At 45.8% G+C, this 20,599-nt stretch overlaps 1 protein-coding gene across 2 annotated transcripts in view; it reads right to left on the bottom strand.

The window, feature by feature from the left end:
- Positions 1-20,599, bottom strand: part of EIF2D (eukaryotic translation initiation factor 2D) — a 260,577-nt gene that overhangs the window by 126,982 nt on the left and 112,996 nt on the right. For both annotated transcript variants that reach the window (XM_078644570.1, XM_078644569.1), the window contains 2 exons: positions 18,094-18,201; positions 14,286-14,572 (listed from right to left, as the gene is read on the bottom strand). In XM_078644570.1, coding sequence (XP_078500696.1) covers positions 14,286-14,572; positions 18,094-18,201 — 395 coding nt within the window. The remainder of the gene's footprint in view (positions 1-14,285; positions 14,573-18,093; positions 18,202-20,599) is intronic.

Below are 20,599 nucleotides of genomic sequence, written 5' to 3'. Positions count from 1 at the left end.
ACCCAAACACCACTGCGCTACCCAAAACCCTAAAACACTACCCCCAACATGACCCCCTACACTACCCAAACACCACTGCGCTACCCTACACCCTAAACACTACCCCAGCACGACCCCCTTCACTACCCAAACACCTCTGCACTACCCTAAACCCTAAAACACTACCCCAGCACGACCCCCTACAGTACCCAAACACCACTGCACTACCCTAAACCCTACATCTACCCCAGCACGACCCCCTACACTACCCTAACACCACTGCACTACCCTAAACCTTAAAACACACCCCCTACACTACACAAACACCACTGCACTATCTTTATCCCTAAAACACTACCCCCAGCACGACCCCCTGCGCTACACAAACACCACTGTGGTACCCTAAACCCTAAAACACTACCCCAAGCACGAACCCACAAACACTACACAAACACCACTGCAATACCACAGCTGTGGAACTCCCTGCCGCTGACACTCCGGGGCGCTACCAGCCTTCTTGCTTTTAGGAAGGGCTTAAAGACCTGGCTGTTCACTCTTTAGGTCTTTTTTTTTTTTTTTCTCTTTATTTTTTTTTCCTCTGTATTTTTGGTTTTCTTTCTCTGTTTTATTGCCGTGTTGTGTTATTTTGCTGTAGGCCCCGCACCTAAAGCGCCGGGATACTCTTTTTGAGTCTCCGCGCGCTATACAAAAAGAAATATAACATAACATAACATAACCCTAAATCTACCCCCAGCATGACCCCCTACACTACCCAAACAATACTGCACTACCCTAAATTTACCCCCAGCACGACCCCTACACTACCCAAATACCACTGCACTACCCTAAACCCTAAAACACCACCCCCTACAGTAGACGAACACCACTGCACTACCCTAAACCCTAAAACACTACCCCCAGTACGTCCCCCTACACTACACAAACACCACTGCAGTACCCTAAACCCTAAAATACTACCCCAGCACGACCCCCTATACTACACAAACACCACTGCACTACCTTAAACCCTAAATCTACCACCAACACGACCCCCTACTCTACACAAACACCACTGCAAAACCCTGAACCCTAAATCTACCCCAGCACAACCCCTACACTACCCAAACACCACCACACTACCCTAAACCCTAAAACACTACCCCAGCACGACCCCCTACCCTACCCAAACACCACTGCACTACCCTAAACCACTACTCCCAGCATGACCCCTACACTACACAAACACCACTGCACTACTCTAAACCCCAAAACACTACCCTCTACTCTACACAAACACCAATGCACTATCCTAAAACACTACCCCCAACATGACCCCTACCCTACACAAACACCACTGCACTACTCTAAACCCTAAAACACTACCCCCTATTCTACAAAAACACCACTACACTATCCTAAAACACTACCCCAGCACGAACCCGTAAACACTACACAAACACCACTGCACTACCCTAAACCCTAAATCAAGCCCCAGCACGAACCCCTACACTACCCAAAGACCACTACACTACCATAAACCCTAAAAGACTACCCCATACACTACACAAACACCACTGCACTACCCTACACCCTAAAACACTACCCCCAGCACGACCCCCTACACTACCCATTCACCAAAGCACTACCCTAAACCCTAACACACTACCCCAGCACAACCCCCTACACTACCCAAACACCATTGCACTACACTAAACCTTAAATCTACCCTAGCAGGACCCCTTACACTACCCAAACACCACTGTACTTCCCTAAGGACTACCCAAGCACGAGCCCCTATACTACACAAACACCACTGATCTACCCTAAACTCTAAATCTACCCACAGCACGAACCCCTACACTACATAAAAAACACTACACTACCCCAAACACTACATCTACCCCCAGCACGACCCCTACATTACACAAACACCACTGCACTACCCTAAACTCTAAATCTACCCCCAGCACAACCCCCTACACTACATAAACATCACTGCACTACCCTAAACCCTAAATCTACCCCCAACACAACCCCCTACACTACACAAACACCAGTGCACTACCCTAAAACACTACACCCAGCATGACGCCCTACACTACACAAACACCCCTGCACTACCTTTAACCCTACAACACTACCCCCAGCACGACCCCCTACACTACACAAACAACACTGCACTACCCTAAACCCTAAAACACTATCCCCTACACTACACAGACACCCCTGCACTACCCTAAACCCTAAAACACTACCCCAACATGACTCCCTACACTACACAAACACCACTGTAGTACCCTAAAACACTACCCCAAGCACAAACCCACAAACACTACACAAACACCATTGCAATACCCTAAACCATACATCTACCCCCAGCACGACCCCCTACACTACCCAAACACTACTTCACTACCCTAAACCCTATATCAACCCCACCACAACCCCCTACACTACCCAAGCACCACTGCACTACCCTAAACCCTAAAACACTATCTCCAGCACGACCCCCTACACTACACAAACACCACTGCACTACCCTAAACCCTATGTCTGCCCCACCACAACCCCCTACACTACCCAAGCACCACTGCACTACCCTAAACCCTAAAACACTACCCCAGCATGACCCCCTACACTACACAAACACCACTGCACTACCCTAAACCCTAAATCTACCACCAACACGACCCCCTACTCTACACAAACACCACTAAACTACCCTAAACCCTAAAACACTACCCCAGCACAACCCCCTACACTACACAAACACCACTGCGCTACCCTAAACCCTAAAACACTACCCCCGGCACAACCCCCTATACTACCCAAACACCACTGCACTACCCTAAACCCCTTCCCCCGGCACGACCCCCTACACTACCCAAACACCACTGTGCTACCCTAAACCCTAAATCTACCACCAACACGACCCCCTACTCTGCACAAACACCACTGCACTACCCTAAACCCTAAACCCCTACCCTCAGCACGACCCCCTACACTACACAAACACCATTGCACCGCCTAAACCTTAAATCTACCCCAGCACGACCCCCTACACTACCCAAACACCACTGCACTACCCTAAACCACTACCACCAGCATGACCCCCTACACTACCCAAACACCACTGCGCTACCCTAAACCCTAAAACACTACCCCAGCACAACCCCCTACACTACACAAATACCACTGCACTACCCTAAACCCTAAAACACTATCCCAGCACGACCCCCTACATGATGAGGAATTTATGCAGTGCCTCGTTTCGTATCCTCCTTTACAAACATGTCTGTTTGCAGTTTACAGTTTCGCTTTTAGCATAGTTTGTTTCCGTGCCTCTAGAATGAGGAAAAGTATTTCACTAGAGCGATGTCACATAATTGAGCCCTCCAATCAGACCTATGAAAGTGCCTCAGTCCTTTTTCAAATGTTTGTCACGGATATTTCTGCAGGCAGTTTGTGCAAATGTAGAAATTATTCAGAAAATGCTAAGCAGTAGCACAGTTGAACTCTGATAGAGCGCTCGCCACTTAAATGGTAAGGCAGGTGTAAAAAGGGGCGTGGCCTCGGACCACCACTCTGCAACGCAGCTCTGTGGCGCTTACTGGAGGTACCTGGTGGGCTAGTTGGACCCCAGGGACCCTGAAAATTCAAGGGGACTTAATACCCCAACTTAAAACGTGCCACGGGCGCATTTGCACACTGCTGAAGGAAGGGGGCTGGGCCTGAAGTAGCATGTGTGCAAACACAACCTGTGGCGCGTTTTAAGTTGGGGAATTAATTCCCCTTCAATCCTGAGAGCCCCTGGGGGCCAACTAGCCCACCAGGTACCTCCAGTAAGCTCCAGAGGACTTCGTTGCAGAGAGGTGGTCCAGGCCATGCCCCTTTTTACACCTCTCTGCAACGCAGCTCTGTGGTGCTTACTGGAGGTACCTGATGGGCTAGTTGGACCCTAGGGACACTCAGGATTCAAAGGGACTTAATCCCCCAACTTAAAACGTGCCACGGGGCGTGTTTCCACAGTGGTGAATGGAGGGGGCGGGCCTAAGGTGATGTGTTCAAACACGCCCTGTGGCACGTTTTTAGTTGGAGAATTAATTCCTGAGGGCCCCTGTGGGCCATCTATGCCCACCAGGTACCTCCAGTAAGTGCCAGAGGCCTGCATTGCAGAGTGGTGGTCCAGACCACGCCCCTTTTTACACCTCTGCAATGCATCTCTGTGGCGCTTACTGAAGGAACCTGGTTGGCTAGTTCAAGGGGACTTAAATCACCCAACTTAAAACGGCCACAGGGCGTGTTTGCACACGTCACCTCAGCCCCCCCTTCACCTGTGCAAACATGCCCCGTACCGCGTTTTAAGAGGTAGTTCTAATCCCACTGCCCTATCATGTACTAGGGCCTTACAGAGGAGGTCATGCTAATCACATGGGTACCCCAACGCATAGTGTTCTCTAGTGTAAGTAGGTGTTTTCACTGTATTCTAAGTGTATTTTAGCATACCACTGGCTCTAGGCCTGGTTAGTCAGAGTCAGTTACCACCAGTACCCGTCTGAAAAAATTGTGGGCACAGGACGATTTTGTAACAAAGCCTCTTTCTGCTCCTCTGTTGGTACTTTCTGCACATATCTTGCTTCTTCCTGCACTTTTCTTCGTCTTTGTGGACTTCTGTTGCTTCTTTCTGCATTTCTTTTGCTTCTTTCTGTGCGTTTTTTTCTTCTTTCTTCACATGTCCTACCTCTGTAGGCATCGCTTGAAACTAGCATTTGAAAAACCTTTGAAATTCACTGATAAAAACATAGGTTTCAGGCACGTTATAGTTAGAAATTAGCATTTAAAACCTTAGAAATTCACTGAAAAAAACATAGGTTTCAGGGTTGTTATAGTTAGCTGGACATTTCACTCATACAAAACCATAGAAATTCCTCTGTTATAGTTAGTTCTGCTAACTATAACCCACGCTCCTGCAATGCACTGCTGATGTCACATATTACATCACTCATGACATTGTCAGTGACATCACTGATGACATCACTGATGACATCGCTGACGACATCACTGATGACATCTCAAATGACATCACTGATGACATCATCCATGTGATAAATTGATCAATCTTCTCACAACCTAATATAACCTTTGAAACACCCGCTCTAAATTACAGACTGCCATTCTCAAAACCATAGACACTCCAACAGCAATAACTACATACACACTCACTGATTCTTAGGTTTACACACACTTCCACTCACTCACCTGTACAGTCGCTCGTACCTATGGTCACTCAGTACAGGACTATCATATGCACTCATACACCACGGTAACTCCTGAGGCGGAAGCCGGGAGTATTAGACTGTTCTTATTTTTAAAAATTGTTTGCTGCTTTTAAATTGCGCCGCATTTCTGTCTGTGCACTTCCCCTTCTCCCTCCCCCCCTCCTCACCTCCCCGCTCCACCCGCTCAGCCGATTAGACGCTGTAGCAGGGGAACGGGCATCTCTCTCGCCATCTTGGGGGAAGCCTAGGTCGGCGGTGCAGTTGTGCGCCGCTCCCGCCAGCACATAAGTCGCGCTCCCGGGCACGCGCGCAGATCTGACCTAGCACGGTAAATCCTGAGGCGGAAGCCAGGAGTATTAGACTGCTCTTATTTTTAAAAATTGTTTGCTGCTTTTAAATTGCGCCGCATTTCTGTCTGTGCACTTCCCCTTTTCCCTCCCCCCCTCCTCACCTCCTCGCTCCACCCGCTCAGCCGATTAGACGCTGTAGCAGGGGAACGGGCATCTCTCTCGCCATCTTGGGGGAAGCCTAGGTCAGCGGTGCAGTTGTACGCCGCTCCCGCCTCCCGCCAGCTCATAAGTTGCGCTCCCGGGCACGCGCGCAGATCTGACCTAGCACGGTAACGCCTGAGGCGGAAGCCGGGAGTATTAGACTGCTCTTATTTTTAAAAATTGTTTGCTGCTTTTAAATTGCGCCGCATTTCTGTCTGTGCACTTCCCCATCTCCCTCCCCCCCTCCTCACCTCCCTGCTCCACCCCCTCAGCCGATTAGACGCTGTAGCAGGGGAACGGGCATCTCTCTCGCCATCTTGGGGGAAACCTAGGTTGGCGGTGCAGTTGTACGCCGCTCCCACCTCCCTTTTGTATATAAATGTGTCTCCCTTCCTGGCCGCGCAGCGGATGCGCGCATCGGGCGCGCCAAAGGCAAGCCCGTCTGCTCCCGTCCGCGATCGGTCGGGACCCGGGGCCTGTCACTATGCCGGCCGCCTGGCCTACTCCCACGACCAATTGCATGCCTGTCAGCGCGATGCACCCATCTGCGTATCTACCCAAGCCCGAATTGATAAGCTTGGAATTTCGCTCCCTACTTTCCCGCCCTTGCTGTCTCCTAATCATATCTGCCTGCCTCCCTTAGGACATTTAGAGCCTGGTGTGCAGTCCCCTTCTGGCCCCCCGGCCGTGGCCACGGCCTATCTTCTCAATACCCCTCAGCGGTTAAGCACCAATTAGAGTTGTTTAACCTCCTGGATTCCACCAAACCCGATCTCCTTTTCCTTACGGAAACTTATCCTGATATCCTGGCGGCCCTCCCTGACTCTTATTAAGCCCTTCGTTCTGACCGCCCGGACGGGAAGGTGGGAGGTGGTGTGGCTTTGATAGCTAGATCCAATCTCCAGTTTCAACAGCTTTCTTATCCAACTATCCCCGCCGTCGACTACTTAGTCGTCCGTTCTCTTAACCTTGCGGTTCCTCTCACTTGTGCCTTGTTTTACCGTCCTCCCCAGACCATGTCTCACTTTATCCCTGCGGTCCAGGACTTGCTGGCCACCTTGGTGGTCAACAACTCCTCTGTGTTGATCCTTGGTGATTTTAACTATTGGCCCAATGACCCTCGGGAGGACCTCCCGTCTAAAGACTTTACCGAGTCCCTTCATTGTCTTAACCTTGTCCCCCATATCCACCTTCCCACTCATATTCTTGGTCGTACATTAGATCAGATCTGGTCAGCAAACCTGTCCCTCTCTTCTCTTACCATTGCCCCCTGTATCTGGTCTGACCACTACCTGATTTCCTTTTCCCTTAATCTAGGGGCTATTCATAAACCCCCCCCCCCCAAGAATATTCAGGCCCGCAACTGGAACCGGGTGGACATGGCTGCTCTCTGTTCCTCCCTTGAGGCCTCACTCCCCAACCTGACCGATGTTCCCCCTGACTCTCAGGTGGCCTTGGTTCGTCGCTGGCTCTCTGCCTCCTGCGACCTCATAGCCCCACAAAAGCTAGTTAGGACTTGTCGCCCCCACGACGCCAATAGATGGTTTACCAATGATCTCAAAGCCCTTAAATTATCACTCAGACAGGCTGAACGCCACTGGAGACGCAGTTACTGCCCCTCCCTCAAAGCCCAATACTCGGTTCTTCTCCGCGAATACAAGAAAGCTATCCTTTTAGCTAAAACCGAATATTTCTCCTCTAAAATTCTCAATGCATCTAACAGGCCCAAGGAGATTTTCTCCATTGCCCATGATTTAGCTGCTGCTGACAGGGTCTCTCCTAAACCTGTTACTTCCCTTTCCCTTTGTAATTCCCTTAACAGTTATTTTATTGAGAAGGTAGCGACTATCAAACTCAACATTCCCCCGCCTTCCCGGTCCTTTTCCTTGCCTTCTCTTTCTCTGCCATCTGCCTCCCTGGATCAGTTCCCTACTATTACTAAGGATATCTTTCTCAAACTTCTGATGAAAGTAAAATCAGGGTCTCCCTCTAACTGCTGCCCGGCACGCATACTGAGGGAGGTTTTCTTCAGCTGTTCCGAGCCCCCTCTAACTCTCCTTAATGCTTCCATCACACAGGGCGTTGTCCCTCTCGCCTTTAAATCAGCAGCAGTCATTCCCATCCTCAAAAAATCTGGAGCTGACCCTTGCACCCCTTCCAATTTCCGACCCATCTCCATGCTCCCGTTCCTGGGCAAGGTTCTAGAGAGCCATATCACCCTCTGCCTCTCCGCTTTCGAGGAACACCATCTCTTGGCCCCCAATCAGGTGGGTTTCCGTCCGGCTCATTCGACGGAATCTGTTGTTCTTGCCGTCATGGATGAGCTTAGGAGAAGCGCGGATTCCAACACCCCCCAGGCACTAGTCCTCCTTGATCTGTCCGCCGCCTTCGACGCGGTCGACCACTCCATCTTTCTCGACCGTGTCGGGGGCACCGGCATTCAGGGCACGGCCCTGGCCTGGCTTGCCTCATTCCTACGGGACAGGACCCAAGCAGTCCACTTGGACGGCTTTTCTGCTCCCGCCTGCCCTGTCACCTGTGGGGTCCCCCCAGGGTTCCTCTTTATCCCCGCTCCTTTTTAATCTCTATAATCATCCTCTCATAGCTGCTCTCCAGCAGATGGAGGTCTCAGTATTTAATTATGCTGATGACCTCCAACTCATCTTTGACCTTTCCTCCTCTCCAGATTCCATTTTCAAGCTTCACGCCTCACTACTGTTTGTATATGACTGGATGAACCAGAGTCACCTAAAGCTCAATCCCGATAAGACAGAGCTGGTCCTTATCGGTGGTTCTCCCAGCCCTTGGACCCCTGCTTTTTGGCCCCCTGCCCTTTGCGCCCCTCCCTTACCCTCCTCCTCAGCTAAAACCTTGGGTATCAACATCAGCCATGACCTGACGATGCGTCCCCAGATCAGTGCCGTTGTTTCAACATGTTTCCTGTCACTCAGGATTATCCGTAAAATTTCCCGCTTCTTCTCTCTAGAGGCTCTTAAGCTCATTGTGATGGGCTTGATCATCTCCCGCCTCGACTACGGGAACGGACTCTACGTAGGCATCCCTGCCTACGAGCTTAGGAGACTCCAACTCATTCAAAATCAAGCTGCCCGCCTCATTCACAGGCTCCCTAAATCCCACCGGGTCACCCCTCTCCTCAAATCTCTTCACTGGCTGCCTATCTCTTATCGCTCCCTTTTTAAACTTGGCTGCCTGACCTTTATGGCTCTGGCGGGCACCGCCCCCGCCTTTGTCAACTCAAAGATCCAGGCCTACGCCCCCAGCAGAACCCTCCGTTCGTCCACTCAGATTTTATTGGAAGTGCCCCGCTATCGGAGGAAGAAACTGGGAGGCGCAAGGTTTTCCTTTCTTGCCCCCTGCCTTTGGAATGCTCTTCCTTTCTCAATCAGATCCACTCGCACCTATATGGACTTTCGTAGAGCTCTGAAAACCCACTTCTTCTCTCTAGCTTTTTCTGGACAGTAACTCTCTACCTTCCCCTCTGTGCAATCATTTCTTAGCGCCATGAAACCGCTTGATATAAGTGCGCTTAACAAATATTTTCAACTTCAACTCATACACCTACATGAACACTCACACACCACCATTCATCCATAGAGGTACTCCCACACCTAGTCAGTCATGCAAATAATTAATCACACTGCCATTTACTCACCTATACAGTTATACACACACCAGCTCAAACACTCATACAAATACTAGCACATTCTTATGCTCTTATACAATCACTGATACAAGCACACACCCATCCATACAGCCACTCTCAGAAACACACACTCTCACTTATAGCCATTTATATACTCCAACACACATATATACTGCCTTTCACATATGTAGTTACTCACACATGTACCACTGAGATATACATACACTCACTAACATGACCATACACACAGTCACCCACCCATACAGTCCATCACAGATGCACTCTTGAAACCATGCACCAAGTGAATCACTCACTCACACATCTATGCACACACACCCCACCAACATAAACACTCAGGCACCAATACAGATACTCAAACAACCAATCAATAACACAGGATGTATGTCATTACCACGCATGCTTTTACAACGCATGCCTTTACCACACAACTTTCACAACGCAAGTCGTTACAACGACTTGCGTTGGGGGTGCTGGATAGTGAATAGTTTAATATACTATTCCAACTCCAGTCCCCGTGGATAGTAGGGAAGGCTTTGGATAGTAAATTAACTATTCCCTATCCTAGAGCGCCCCCCAGCGAACGACTTGCGTTGTAAAAGTTGTGTGGTAAAGGTACTGCGTTGTAAAAGTTGCGTTGTAAACGCTGTTTCCCAATAACACATATAGACACTCATGTAGCTATTCACAAACCCATGTAGCCGGTTACACACCAACAGACAGACAAATACAGACATTCACACAGTTTAGTCACTAACCCATGCATTCAGTAAGATACGTTTAATCACTCACTTATAGAGTCAGTCACACACCTACTAAATCATCCATTCAGACACTTATACACCCACTCATTCTTCAATATGCCTTTCCCTATATATATTAAACATATTTAAACTTTACAGAAACACACAGTCACTGGATGATGTCATCAGTGATTTCATCAGTGATGTCACTGACCATGTCATGAGTGATGTAATATGTGATGTCATCAGCAGTGCATTGCAGGGGCGCGAGCTATAGTTTGCAGAACTAACTATAACGGAGGAATTTCTAGGGTTTTGTATGAGTGAAATGTCCAGCTAACTATAACACCCCTGAAACCTATGGATTATTCAGTGAATTTCTAAGGCTTTTTAACCCCTTCCATGCAGCCGCGATTCCCCTGCTGTGCTGTAAACACAAGAACAGGGCGGGGCCGTGACGAACCCCAGCCGTCATCAGCACACGAGCACCGTAGTGCATGACGGCTGGGGTTCGTCATCAGCATGCAAGGGGTTAAAATGCTAATTTCTAACTATAACATGCCTGAAACCTATGGTTTTTTCATCCTCTCTTATCTGTATTCTTTCTTTTTTTATAAAAGAATAGCAACCATGATCATAGCATCAAAGTCATGTTTGCTTTTCTTGAGAAGAGATGTAGTAGACTACTAAACTCTTTGTCATTAGGCTTCCTCTAGTTTCAATCCTCTTTAGAGGCTGAGCAGATAGCTGATACGTCCTCAGGGGCATAGCTACAAGTGGTGCAGTGGCCCAGGGAGTAGAGGGGGCCCATCTAGCCTTGCATCAGTCCCAGTTAATTTACTGCCTCCTCAAAACATGTTTGAGAGCACCTGTCTGGGGCACACTTTGTGTTACTCCTGAGTGGGGTAAGTTGCTGAAATCCAATGTCCTGAAACAGACCCAGACCTGACATACTTGCTTACATGGTCAAGGGTAATCTATGTGCAAGTCACCAGTTGCCTGTGCGAATCGTTCCTGAATCTGGTCTCAGGTCAGTACTCAAGGACTAGCTATGCGACCCAAGCCCCATGACCAGTGAATGAGAAGCCAAGTGGCTGGCTACAGCTAACAATTTCTTTATGGTGTGTGTGCCTCCTAGCGGTCCCTGATAATTAGGAGATTTCTCTGAAGCAGGGCTTCCGTTGTACTCTGTGATCCTGTGAAATATGTGAAGCCCTTGGATTTAATTTGTTTGTGCAGACCTATACTGCTATTAAAAACGAATGCTTCCAGAAAACCTATTTTGAATAGCCATTTTATTTTACTAATGAGAAACACATTTGCAGCAACTCTTTCATCTGTTTCTCACTAAAAACAATTTTATATGATTTTAAGTAAAGCATGCATTGCAAACTGTATTAAAAGGTAGGCAGTTACGATATGTGAGACACGTCAATTTGACCAGGATCACAAATATAAGTGAAATAGGTATGTAGGGATTAGGAAGCAAGTCTCCGTTTCTAAACTTGGTTATTAAAGTCATGATGATGAAAAATCTGTCTGGAGTGTAGATTCTAGAGGAATATGGCTGCTATCTTGGCATCCTATTATAGACTTTAAAAAAAACTGATTTTGCCAGTGGTCTGTTCATAGGCACTGTCTGCCACCAAGTTTCACTCTGTGCTCCTTTGCATTCCTCCAGCATAACGCTGACTCAGTCTAAGAAGACGTGAACCTGAATGCTTCACAGAGAGTGTGGACCAGTGCGTGTGTGAGGCTATGCAAAACTTAAAATAGGCCTCATTCATCTCATAGTCAGTAGTTGCTATTTTTGCTTTTTTTGTACGCTTTGTTGGTAAAAGTGAGATCATATTGAGTGAATCCTATGGGATTGAGAATGCTCATTTTCATTAAAAATTATATTAACAACAGAACAGTTAGTTTGCACAATAAAGACATGAAATTTTCAAAGTAAAACCCTGGATTAAAACTTGACAATGATAATGTGTGTTATGTGGTATTTGATACCTTCACAGCAGCTCCCTTGTATTTGGCATTGTCAGCGTACCCATTTCTACCCTAATCTAGAGTCATAGTCAACAACTGCAGAGCTAGTGTCTTGAACTTAAGCCACCAAGGCAAAGATTCTGCCTTACATTTGACACTGTTGGGTGCTTCTACAACCAGGAGAATCAGAAGAAAAAATGACAGTGATTTAAAGAAGTTGCACATGCAGTTTAGCAGAGTTGCTCTTTCTGGACTGTACATTTGATTTAACAAAGCTTGCTCTGCCTGATCTGCCTTCTATATGCCATTCACGGAGACTATGTGGTTTAGGGAAGCTTGCCTTAATTGTTCTGCATCAGTGGTTTAGGTAAAATTGTCATCTCTGTTCTCGACTTGGTACAGGGTAGCATGCTTTACTAGTCCTGCACCTATGGTTTAGGGACGATTGCTATACCGTCCATTTATCTAAGGCTTGCTTAAGGAATCTTCCTCTACATCAAATCTATGGCTATGGTATGCTTGTTCTGCTTCTCCTGCACCTATGCTTAGGGAATCATATTTTACCTGTGCTGCACCAAAATGTTTAAGGTCTCCGGTTTCAAGGCGCTGGTTCTGCTTACCCTGCATCTGCAGCTCAGGGAAGCTGTGGGTCTGCCTTGCATGAAGGGAAGAGTGCACCTCATATTCCGCACGTTATTGAGGCCTTTACACTCTGTCTATTCTGTGGATATGAGAAAGCCAGTGGTCCCTCACTCAAGCACTGCTCACTGACAGCCAGTACAGTATGTGTTAGCATGGCTAGTTGGTAGTATGCCATGAGGGGCTGTAATCTGTCAGTCAACATATTTACTATTACTGTAATGGATGCGCATGCTTTGTGTCTCGTGCTCACTGTGCCACAGGATTCATGCAGAACCTCGTGGATGAAGCCCAAGTACACCAAACCCAGTCTGGAGCTACCTGTGTTCCCATTCAGCAGAGATCTGCTTTGGGAGTTTGTGATGGACTATATGTATTGCAGCAGGATCAAAGACCATTAACATATAGATGGCTTCTGTCTGGGGTGGCATAGTGGGTGAAACACGTGGTACCATCTGATTGCCTGCAGCTGGAACATTTGCTAACATTCCACTCAACACCTTTGTTTTTTACTCAGTGCAACAACATAAGTGTGATGGGTAAGCACATTCTTGGGTCCAATGCTTACTGTGCTCCAGGACTCAAGCTATACTACACTGAAGGGGCTCAAATAGGCCAAATCCCATATGAGGTTGCTTATGTTCCTGTTCAGATGGGACATGGGTTGGCAGATAAGGCTGGACTTTTCTTACTGGAGCAAGACCAAAGCGCTGATAGATAGCCTATATTACACGAGCCCCCTTCGCTACACACCTCCAGTACATGTGAAAACATGTGCATCAAAATTGATTCCATTTTCTTGTCTGCTATAGAAATTATATCAGGATGTTCACTGGCACAGTAGAAGAATGGACATAATTTCTCCTGGCATAACATAACACATAGTCAATAATTTCTGGTGTTGTATATATTTGTCTGCTGTAAACCAGTGGTTCTTTAAGGTGCTGAATTTGAGGTGCTCCTAAATATATTTCTAGCTGTAGAGGAATAAATGTTGCTAGAAGAATATCCTACATTTTTGATCTCACTCCAGAACCGTGTCTACGATCTTTGGCATTTTAGCCAATGTATTGGGGATAATGTACTTTAAAAAGCTTTAAAGCACATTTTTCTCAAAGATGTACTTGGTGAATGAAATGTCTTTGGGAAAAGTTGGCTCTATTACATTGTTTGCTTACATGTCATTTCCTGTTGCACGATAAATATAGGGCATAATATATATTCTTTAGACATTCTAATATTAATGGATCAGAGGAAATATTTTTAAATATGCAGCCAAAGATTTAGACTATAGGCTAACTGCCCCACATGTTACTTCTACAATAAGGTATGCTGTCCAGACTGGACACCAACTAGTTTCCTGACCATACCATTCTTCACAGGTGGACAGACTCTTGTATTAACATAAATTAGGACATTTCAGAATGACCTGGTGAGGCACTGACCAAAGAGTAAAATACAGGCCTTTGCCCATATAAAGTAGTACCTTGTGGCGTCCGGTGGTCCTCGGTTTCTAAAGTTCTTTCTGTGTCTTCTCCATCAACCTCCACATCCTCGGACAATGCAGTGTTAACCATATCATTATAGTGTGCTGGTGCTGAAGCGGTCTCCTCCACTCCAAGATTTAGGTTTTCAAGGCTGGGACCTAGGCAGGAGTCTGGGGACATGTTGCTGGCATAATCCTCTTGGCCATCGTCCTCACTGCCATCTCCCTCCTCAGGATTTACCTCTAAGGGTGCGATGGTGGGAGGAGAAGACTTGTCCCCAAACATCCTTAGAAGAGAAACCCAAATCCCATTAGAATGTAACATGCAGCAGATTTCATAACATTGATAAACTACCACTAATATAGCCCACTGGGTCTCTGGTCCTGCTACAGGAAAAGAGAGTAACATACTGGTCAAAGGTCCAAATAACACCAGGATTTGCAGAGACTTCCATCCTTTTGAAGTTGATAGAACTGAGTGCCACAACATTGGGTATTAACAACGCCTGTTATTTACATGGCTACATAACTGTATTTGTTTCTTATAATACTTTTAATGGGCTAAACATCAGTTTGCGATATTTTAGCTGTTATACGGAAAATTATTTTTGTTTGTTCGCCTATTTCACTTTAAGTTTGCTACATCTTTGTTCTAAAAGCTAAACAAGAAACTATAGAAAAATAATGCATACAGAAAAGCAATCAGCCCAGTAGCAATTCTATACTGGCTAGTAGGTTATCAAAAAACAATTGAAATTATCAACCATTCACCACACATGCACTTAATGGACAATAGCCACTTGTGCTAACCAGCCACAAAACCTACTACTCACTGACATACTCACCATGCTGCCTGCACGCCTCAACAAAACAAGACCAGACTTCTGTTGGCGAAGAAAATGTTTGGAAAGTCATTACCCAGACTACCAAAAAGTACTTCAAACACACAAAAGGTGATGGGAAGAATGTTTACAATAAATCTAACCACTGACAATCACTCAGGGTAGCATTCCAATCCATCGTTCATTAGCCCAATATGGGATCACAGTTTGGAGCCAGCCATATGCAAATCAGTCTTGATCCTGATCCAATAGAAACCGTTCAGCCCAAACTCCCAAAAAAAGAACACAAGTAACCCAAGACATGCTTCACCCTGATTGGGGTTCTATAGTCAGGTTAGCTTGGTTCTAGTTGTGCAGTGAACAAGGGACCCATATCTGGGCACACCCTTGTCCACTTAGGTTGTTACATTAAACACAGGTGATGGCAGGAATGCTTGCCATAAGTCTAACTGCTGGCAATCACCCAGGGTAACATTCCAATCCATCGAGAGGACTGGCTTGGACGTTCGGCATGGACTATTCCAATTGTAACAGGGTCAGCACTGATTTGCATATAACTGGGTCTAACCTGAGGTGGCATGGTGGCAAAAAGACTAAGTATCAGAAATGCTACCCTAAGTGGTTTTGTGTATTCACCCAAAAGTGTTGCAATGCCATAGTAATGGGAGAATATGCGCTATTCCTGCGCTCCCTGGTAATAGCAATAATAGTACCAGCAAGTTTAAAATTAACACTAACCCCTAAATCAGAACATTTAAATTTCTACACTGTCTCTGGTTTTAACCTGATGTGTATAAAGAAAGTTGGAATGTGAAATGAATGTAGCTACTTCTCACTAAAAAGTGCGTAATGCTGAAAGGTTATCTATATCCACATCTGAATGAAACACTGACAGATGAACCAGCTTTCAACCTCCCTTGGTAAAAGATCTTTGTTCACACTAATCACATTAAAGTCAAAATAATATTTAACATTACCATCTTACAACTGCTTAATGTTACAATAGCTTTCTGACGGTTTGCACTAAAAATCTACAGTACGTACAGGAAGAAAACAAAAAATGCCCCCTTTTTCCCCCGTACGCACTCAAATAGATGCCTTGGAGAGAAACTTTTCCTATTTTTAACTCCACTCCTAGAATATCTGGGAAATGTTCCTCATCTCATGTGTCCCATTGCTCATTAAGATACATGGCCTAGCAGTGTGAGAAGCTATGATCAAATAGAGTGGCAGTTGAAAAAGCATGAGGCTCCTGGGCCTAATATGGGAAGCTTAAGGTTCATGGCCTGACAGTATGATGAGCCTTGGACACATGCAAAGCAATACTATGAAGAGTTTGGGGAATATGGAGAGACCTTTTGATGAGATGAGTGAGAGGCAAATGGGTAGACTGTGCATTGGTTTGATGAGATTTGGGCATGGGAACTGACAAGGTAATGTGTTTCTCATACATTGAAGAACAGTATCAATAACTTGCACTGCCATGGACGATTTAAGCCCCAACCAAACTTGATCTGTCACCTTTCATGGCTATTAAAATCCAGGCACTTAGTGGCCATTCAACTCATACTGTGTTCGTTGTGTACTAATCTGCAAGCTAGTGGGTTGAGGATCTGCTGCAACCAGCTCTTGTACAGCTTAAATCTCAATTGAATCATATTAAGCAAAACAAAATTTTAATAAGTGATCATTTACGATTAATATTATTGAAACTATAACTTAATGCTTGACATCAGCAAGATATTCTATTTCATGCTAATATACGTATAAACACACTCCCATCCAAGTGTTTTACGTTGGGCTTTGTTTTGTGGCATTTTTTGTTTTTATGTAAAGATGCTGGAGGCAATGTGTCTCACTCATCAATCTGTGAGGTTAGATTGGATCTAAAACTATAATAACCTGCCACCTGGACAAGTCTAGCAGGTGCCATGATTTATTGTTGTCCTTTAAGATTATACCCTTACAACCAGCTAATACAAATGTCACTCCCTATGTATAGTACAGTCCATAATATGTTTATGTAAACTAAAATGTGCCTCCATTAGCATTTTTCTGAAAGTGTTCACTACTTTGTTGCTGAGACAAGAACTCCTCATAAAATAAAATTGAGAACTTAATGAAGTATTAAAGTGGCCAATATTTTTTAGATTTTAACACCTTTTCAGTGCTTGTTTTTAATGACCCAAGAAAGTATCTGTAGAAGCGACTTTGTTTTCTGAGGGGGGTTCATGGGATTCTCCCACTACCTAAGTGGCAGAGTCTACAACCTTCTGTGTACTTTATGGGGAGTCCCAGTGCTGCACCAGACACAGGGTCTGGTACTTTTTAGCAACATACCAAGAATATCTTATTGAAAAGTAACCAACCAAACCTCTACACACCCTCATCTAGCCAAATGACATGCACACTTCATCTGCCACCTGCTCCAAGCTGATCACACAATCTGTTGCTTTATTATACACTTGTTCACATTGTTCGACCATGTATTGCATCACATCACGTCCACATGCGATTACACTTGCACTGTATGGTCACGTAACCTAACTGTGTGTAAAGTCAATCCAAATTCTTAACAATCTTTGAATGGAGAAATACTCACATAAACAGTCTATAGCCCACACTGCTCACACACTCTATACACGTGACCAAAGCTCCTTACACTCTGTCCTTGTGTCCTAACACTCTCGCACTGCTCAGAGACACTACGCTATTCACACCTGTAGTCAGCATACACTAAAATGTAAGAGCGTTGTCAGAGAACATTAGCAAATGGAATGATGTGATGGCTCCAACCCACTCTAACCCAGAGAGTGGCAGAGGCTATCATGCTCTTCCCTGCCAAGGTGAAGTCAACCTATCATCTGAACTTCCATACAGTACAGTCACCTTAGCTACTGATGTAAATCTGTAAAGAGTAGGAGTCGCAATAGTTGGCAACATGCACCGGTGCAGTAAGTACTTACCACAGCTGATCAGAGTAGGTGTGTAGAATAGTCACACCTTTTCCTCTCATGCCTGCACCCAGCATCTCCGCCGTAGACATCGTTGCAAAACCAACAGCTACTGGAGCCCTGTGAGATAAAATTAACCGCATGTCAGGAAAACAACTTGTATTCCCACAAGCCAGCTAGTAAGTGAACTGAAGGCAGTCAGTTTAAATGGGTCACTGTAACAAGAACAGGTTGTTAGCTGCGAAATACACTAAACTCTATGAAAAAGCCTGAAAATTCTAAATTAGGGAGAGTAAAACGTTTTATTTAAAATTCTGCTGTGACACACAATGTGAATACTTTATCCAAGCAAGATATGAGGGAGAAAAAGTATTACCTAAAATGGGTTTCCCATTTGTTAAACTGTTTTAAATAACAAGAAAAGTGATCAATACTATGATTATGCCTTAAGTGGGAAAATGCAAGACAGAGCACTCATTGACAGACGTAGGCACACTATCTCAATGGACAACTGCAGACATTTGCAACATTGGTGGCTGATATGAGCCTCCCTATAGGACAATTCCTTTTGCATCGGCAACTGCTTAAAAACTGTCACAGAATCTGGCACATGATCGACCCAGAACCCCCCACACACCCGGTAATTCACGTACTGTTACAGAAGGGCCTGGGACGACACCTGGATATACAAAGCAATATGGGCCCTTAACTCACCCACCCTTGCGCTCCTCCGGGAGAAATGGGAAACAAAACTCCAAAGACCTCTCCATGACAAAGAATGGGCTTGTGCCCTTGAGTTCCCTAACAAAGTGTCCCGCAACTACCGCTTCAAAAGCATACAATTGCATATTCAACACCGCGCATACCTTACCCCCGGAAAGCTTCAGCAATATTACCCAGATGGGTCCTTTACATGCCCCAGATGCCCAGAACCCAGCACCTCTTTTAAACACATGTTTTGGGACTGGCCAGCACTCCACATCTATTGGACCACAATCCATGACACCCTCCTTGCAGTCAGGGGGTTTCGGGACATATACACATGGGAGGCCTGCGCACTGGGCACTAGCAAATGCCCCAAGAATATGAAAGTTGAGATACGCTACGCGTCCATGGCGCTCCTTCTGGCCAAGCGGTGCACAGCATTTCATTGGAAGGCGCCGGGGGTCCTCCGCAAGCGGCATGGGTGGGAGCAGTCAAAAAGTGGTGCGCAGCGGAGGAAGAGGTACTTCGATCAGAAGAGGTCAAGGGAACCCGCAAGCATCCTATATCTATGCCATGGGCTATGCTACTCCACTCCTTCATGCAGGAAACATCAGATGCACCGGTGTCCCAGGCTACCCGCACCCCCGTAGCACAGGCGCGCCCCACGGAAACTCAAGAGAGTCCCCAGATGGAATAGACGCTCGATGAGCCAAGGCTAAAGGCGAGAATGGACAATACGCGTGTTACCCTTCACGCGGAATTCCAGGGTCCTCCCCGCCCACCCTGCACATGCACAACCAGAGACCTAGACAAAATTTAGTAATTAGGCGGCCCCCACCAAGTGGCGTAATATGAGACACAGTGTATCCCAGTTATGTCTCCCCAGTTTGTTCCAGTTTACATCATTAGCTGGCACATACCACCAACTTTAGCGTAGGGCTGACAATGAGAGCGAAGCCCAACTCCCAGTACAGCTCAAAGATTACCTTGCAGGGACACAAAACTTGCCTCGCCCATCTATCCCCTTCATCATTGCTAAGTCCAGATCGAATAAGGGGGCAAAAAATACGATGTAACTCTATTCCATGACAAGATGCAAAATGGATGAAAATATATTCTAATCGATATTGATGCTATTGTACTGTACTTGTTCAAAATGCCAATAAAAATGATTTTTATTAAAAAGTGGGTAAATGCAAATCTGTTTTGCTGTCCATATTTTTCAAAGCTTTGCTTTCTGTATTTATTTAGGAAAGCAGAAAAGCAGATAGGGAATCAATTTCCCACCTATGAAAGGTTCAATAAGTGCTTGTTAGTGTTGTTGTAACTATTGGAATAGGGCATGTTAATTAGCAAAATAATCGTTTAGTGTAACACGATTACTAGCAAATTAATTGGCTGAACTGAATTACGAGAAAAATAGCTGTATGATTTTGAAGGATTACTGGAAACATAACTAAGAGGAATTACTAGTGGCAAAATACCAGCCTGAAGGGAAACCATTGCTGGTACAGCAATTATGTATTGAGCAACAAATGGTTACTTGATTTTTGGAACAATTAGAGTTCCAGAAGCACTTCAATCCCCGATTCTTTTGTCTCATGTGGAACTTCACAATTTAGATGCACACCAATGTTTGATACAGACGCTTAGAAGTGGATGCTGGGGAGGCATGGGGGCACTGCAATGTAGTTTGTTTTCTGTTGTGTGAAATGAAGAGGGGCTATAGTACTGTGGTGATGGCCCAGGAATTCAAATCTGGAATCTAAGGAGTTCAACAGTAGATTCAGACTAGCATAGAAATCTAATTTTA

Source organism: Lissotriton helveticus, chromosome 5_1 (genome assembly GCF_964261635.1).
Source record: "Lissotriton helveticus chromosome 5_1, aLisHel1.1, whole genome shotgun sequence".
Lineage (NCBI taxonomy): Eukaryota > Metazoa > Chordata > Amphibia > Caudata > Salamandridae > Lissotriton > Lissotriton helveticus.
The sequence above is the reverse complement of the archived record's forward strand: the minus strand, read 5'-3'. Positions and strand labels throughout refer to the sequence as shown.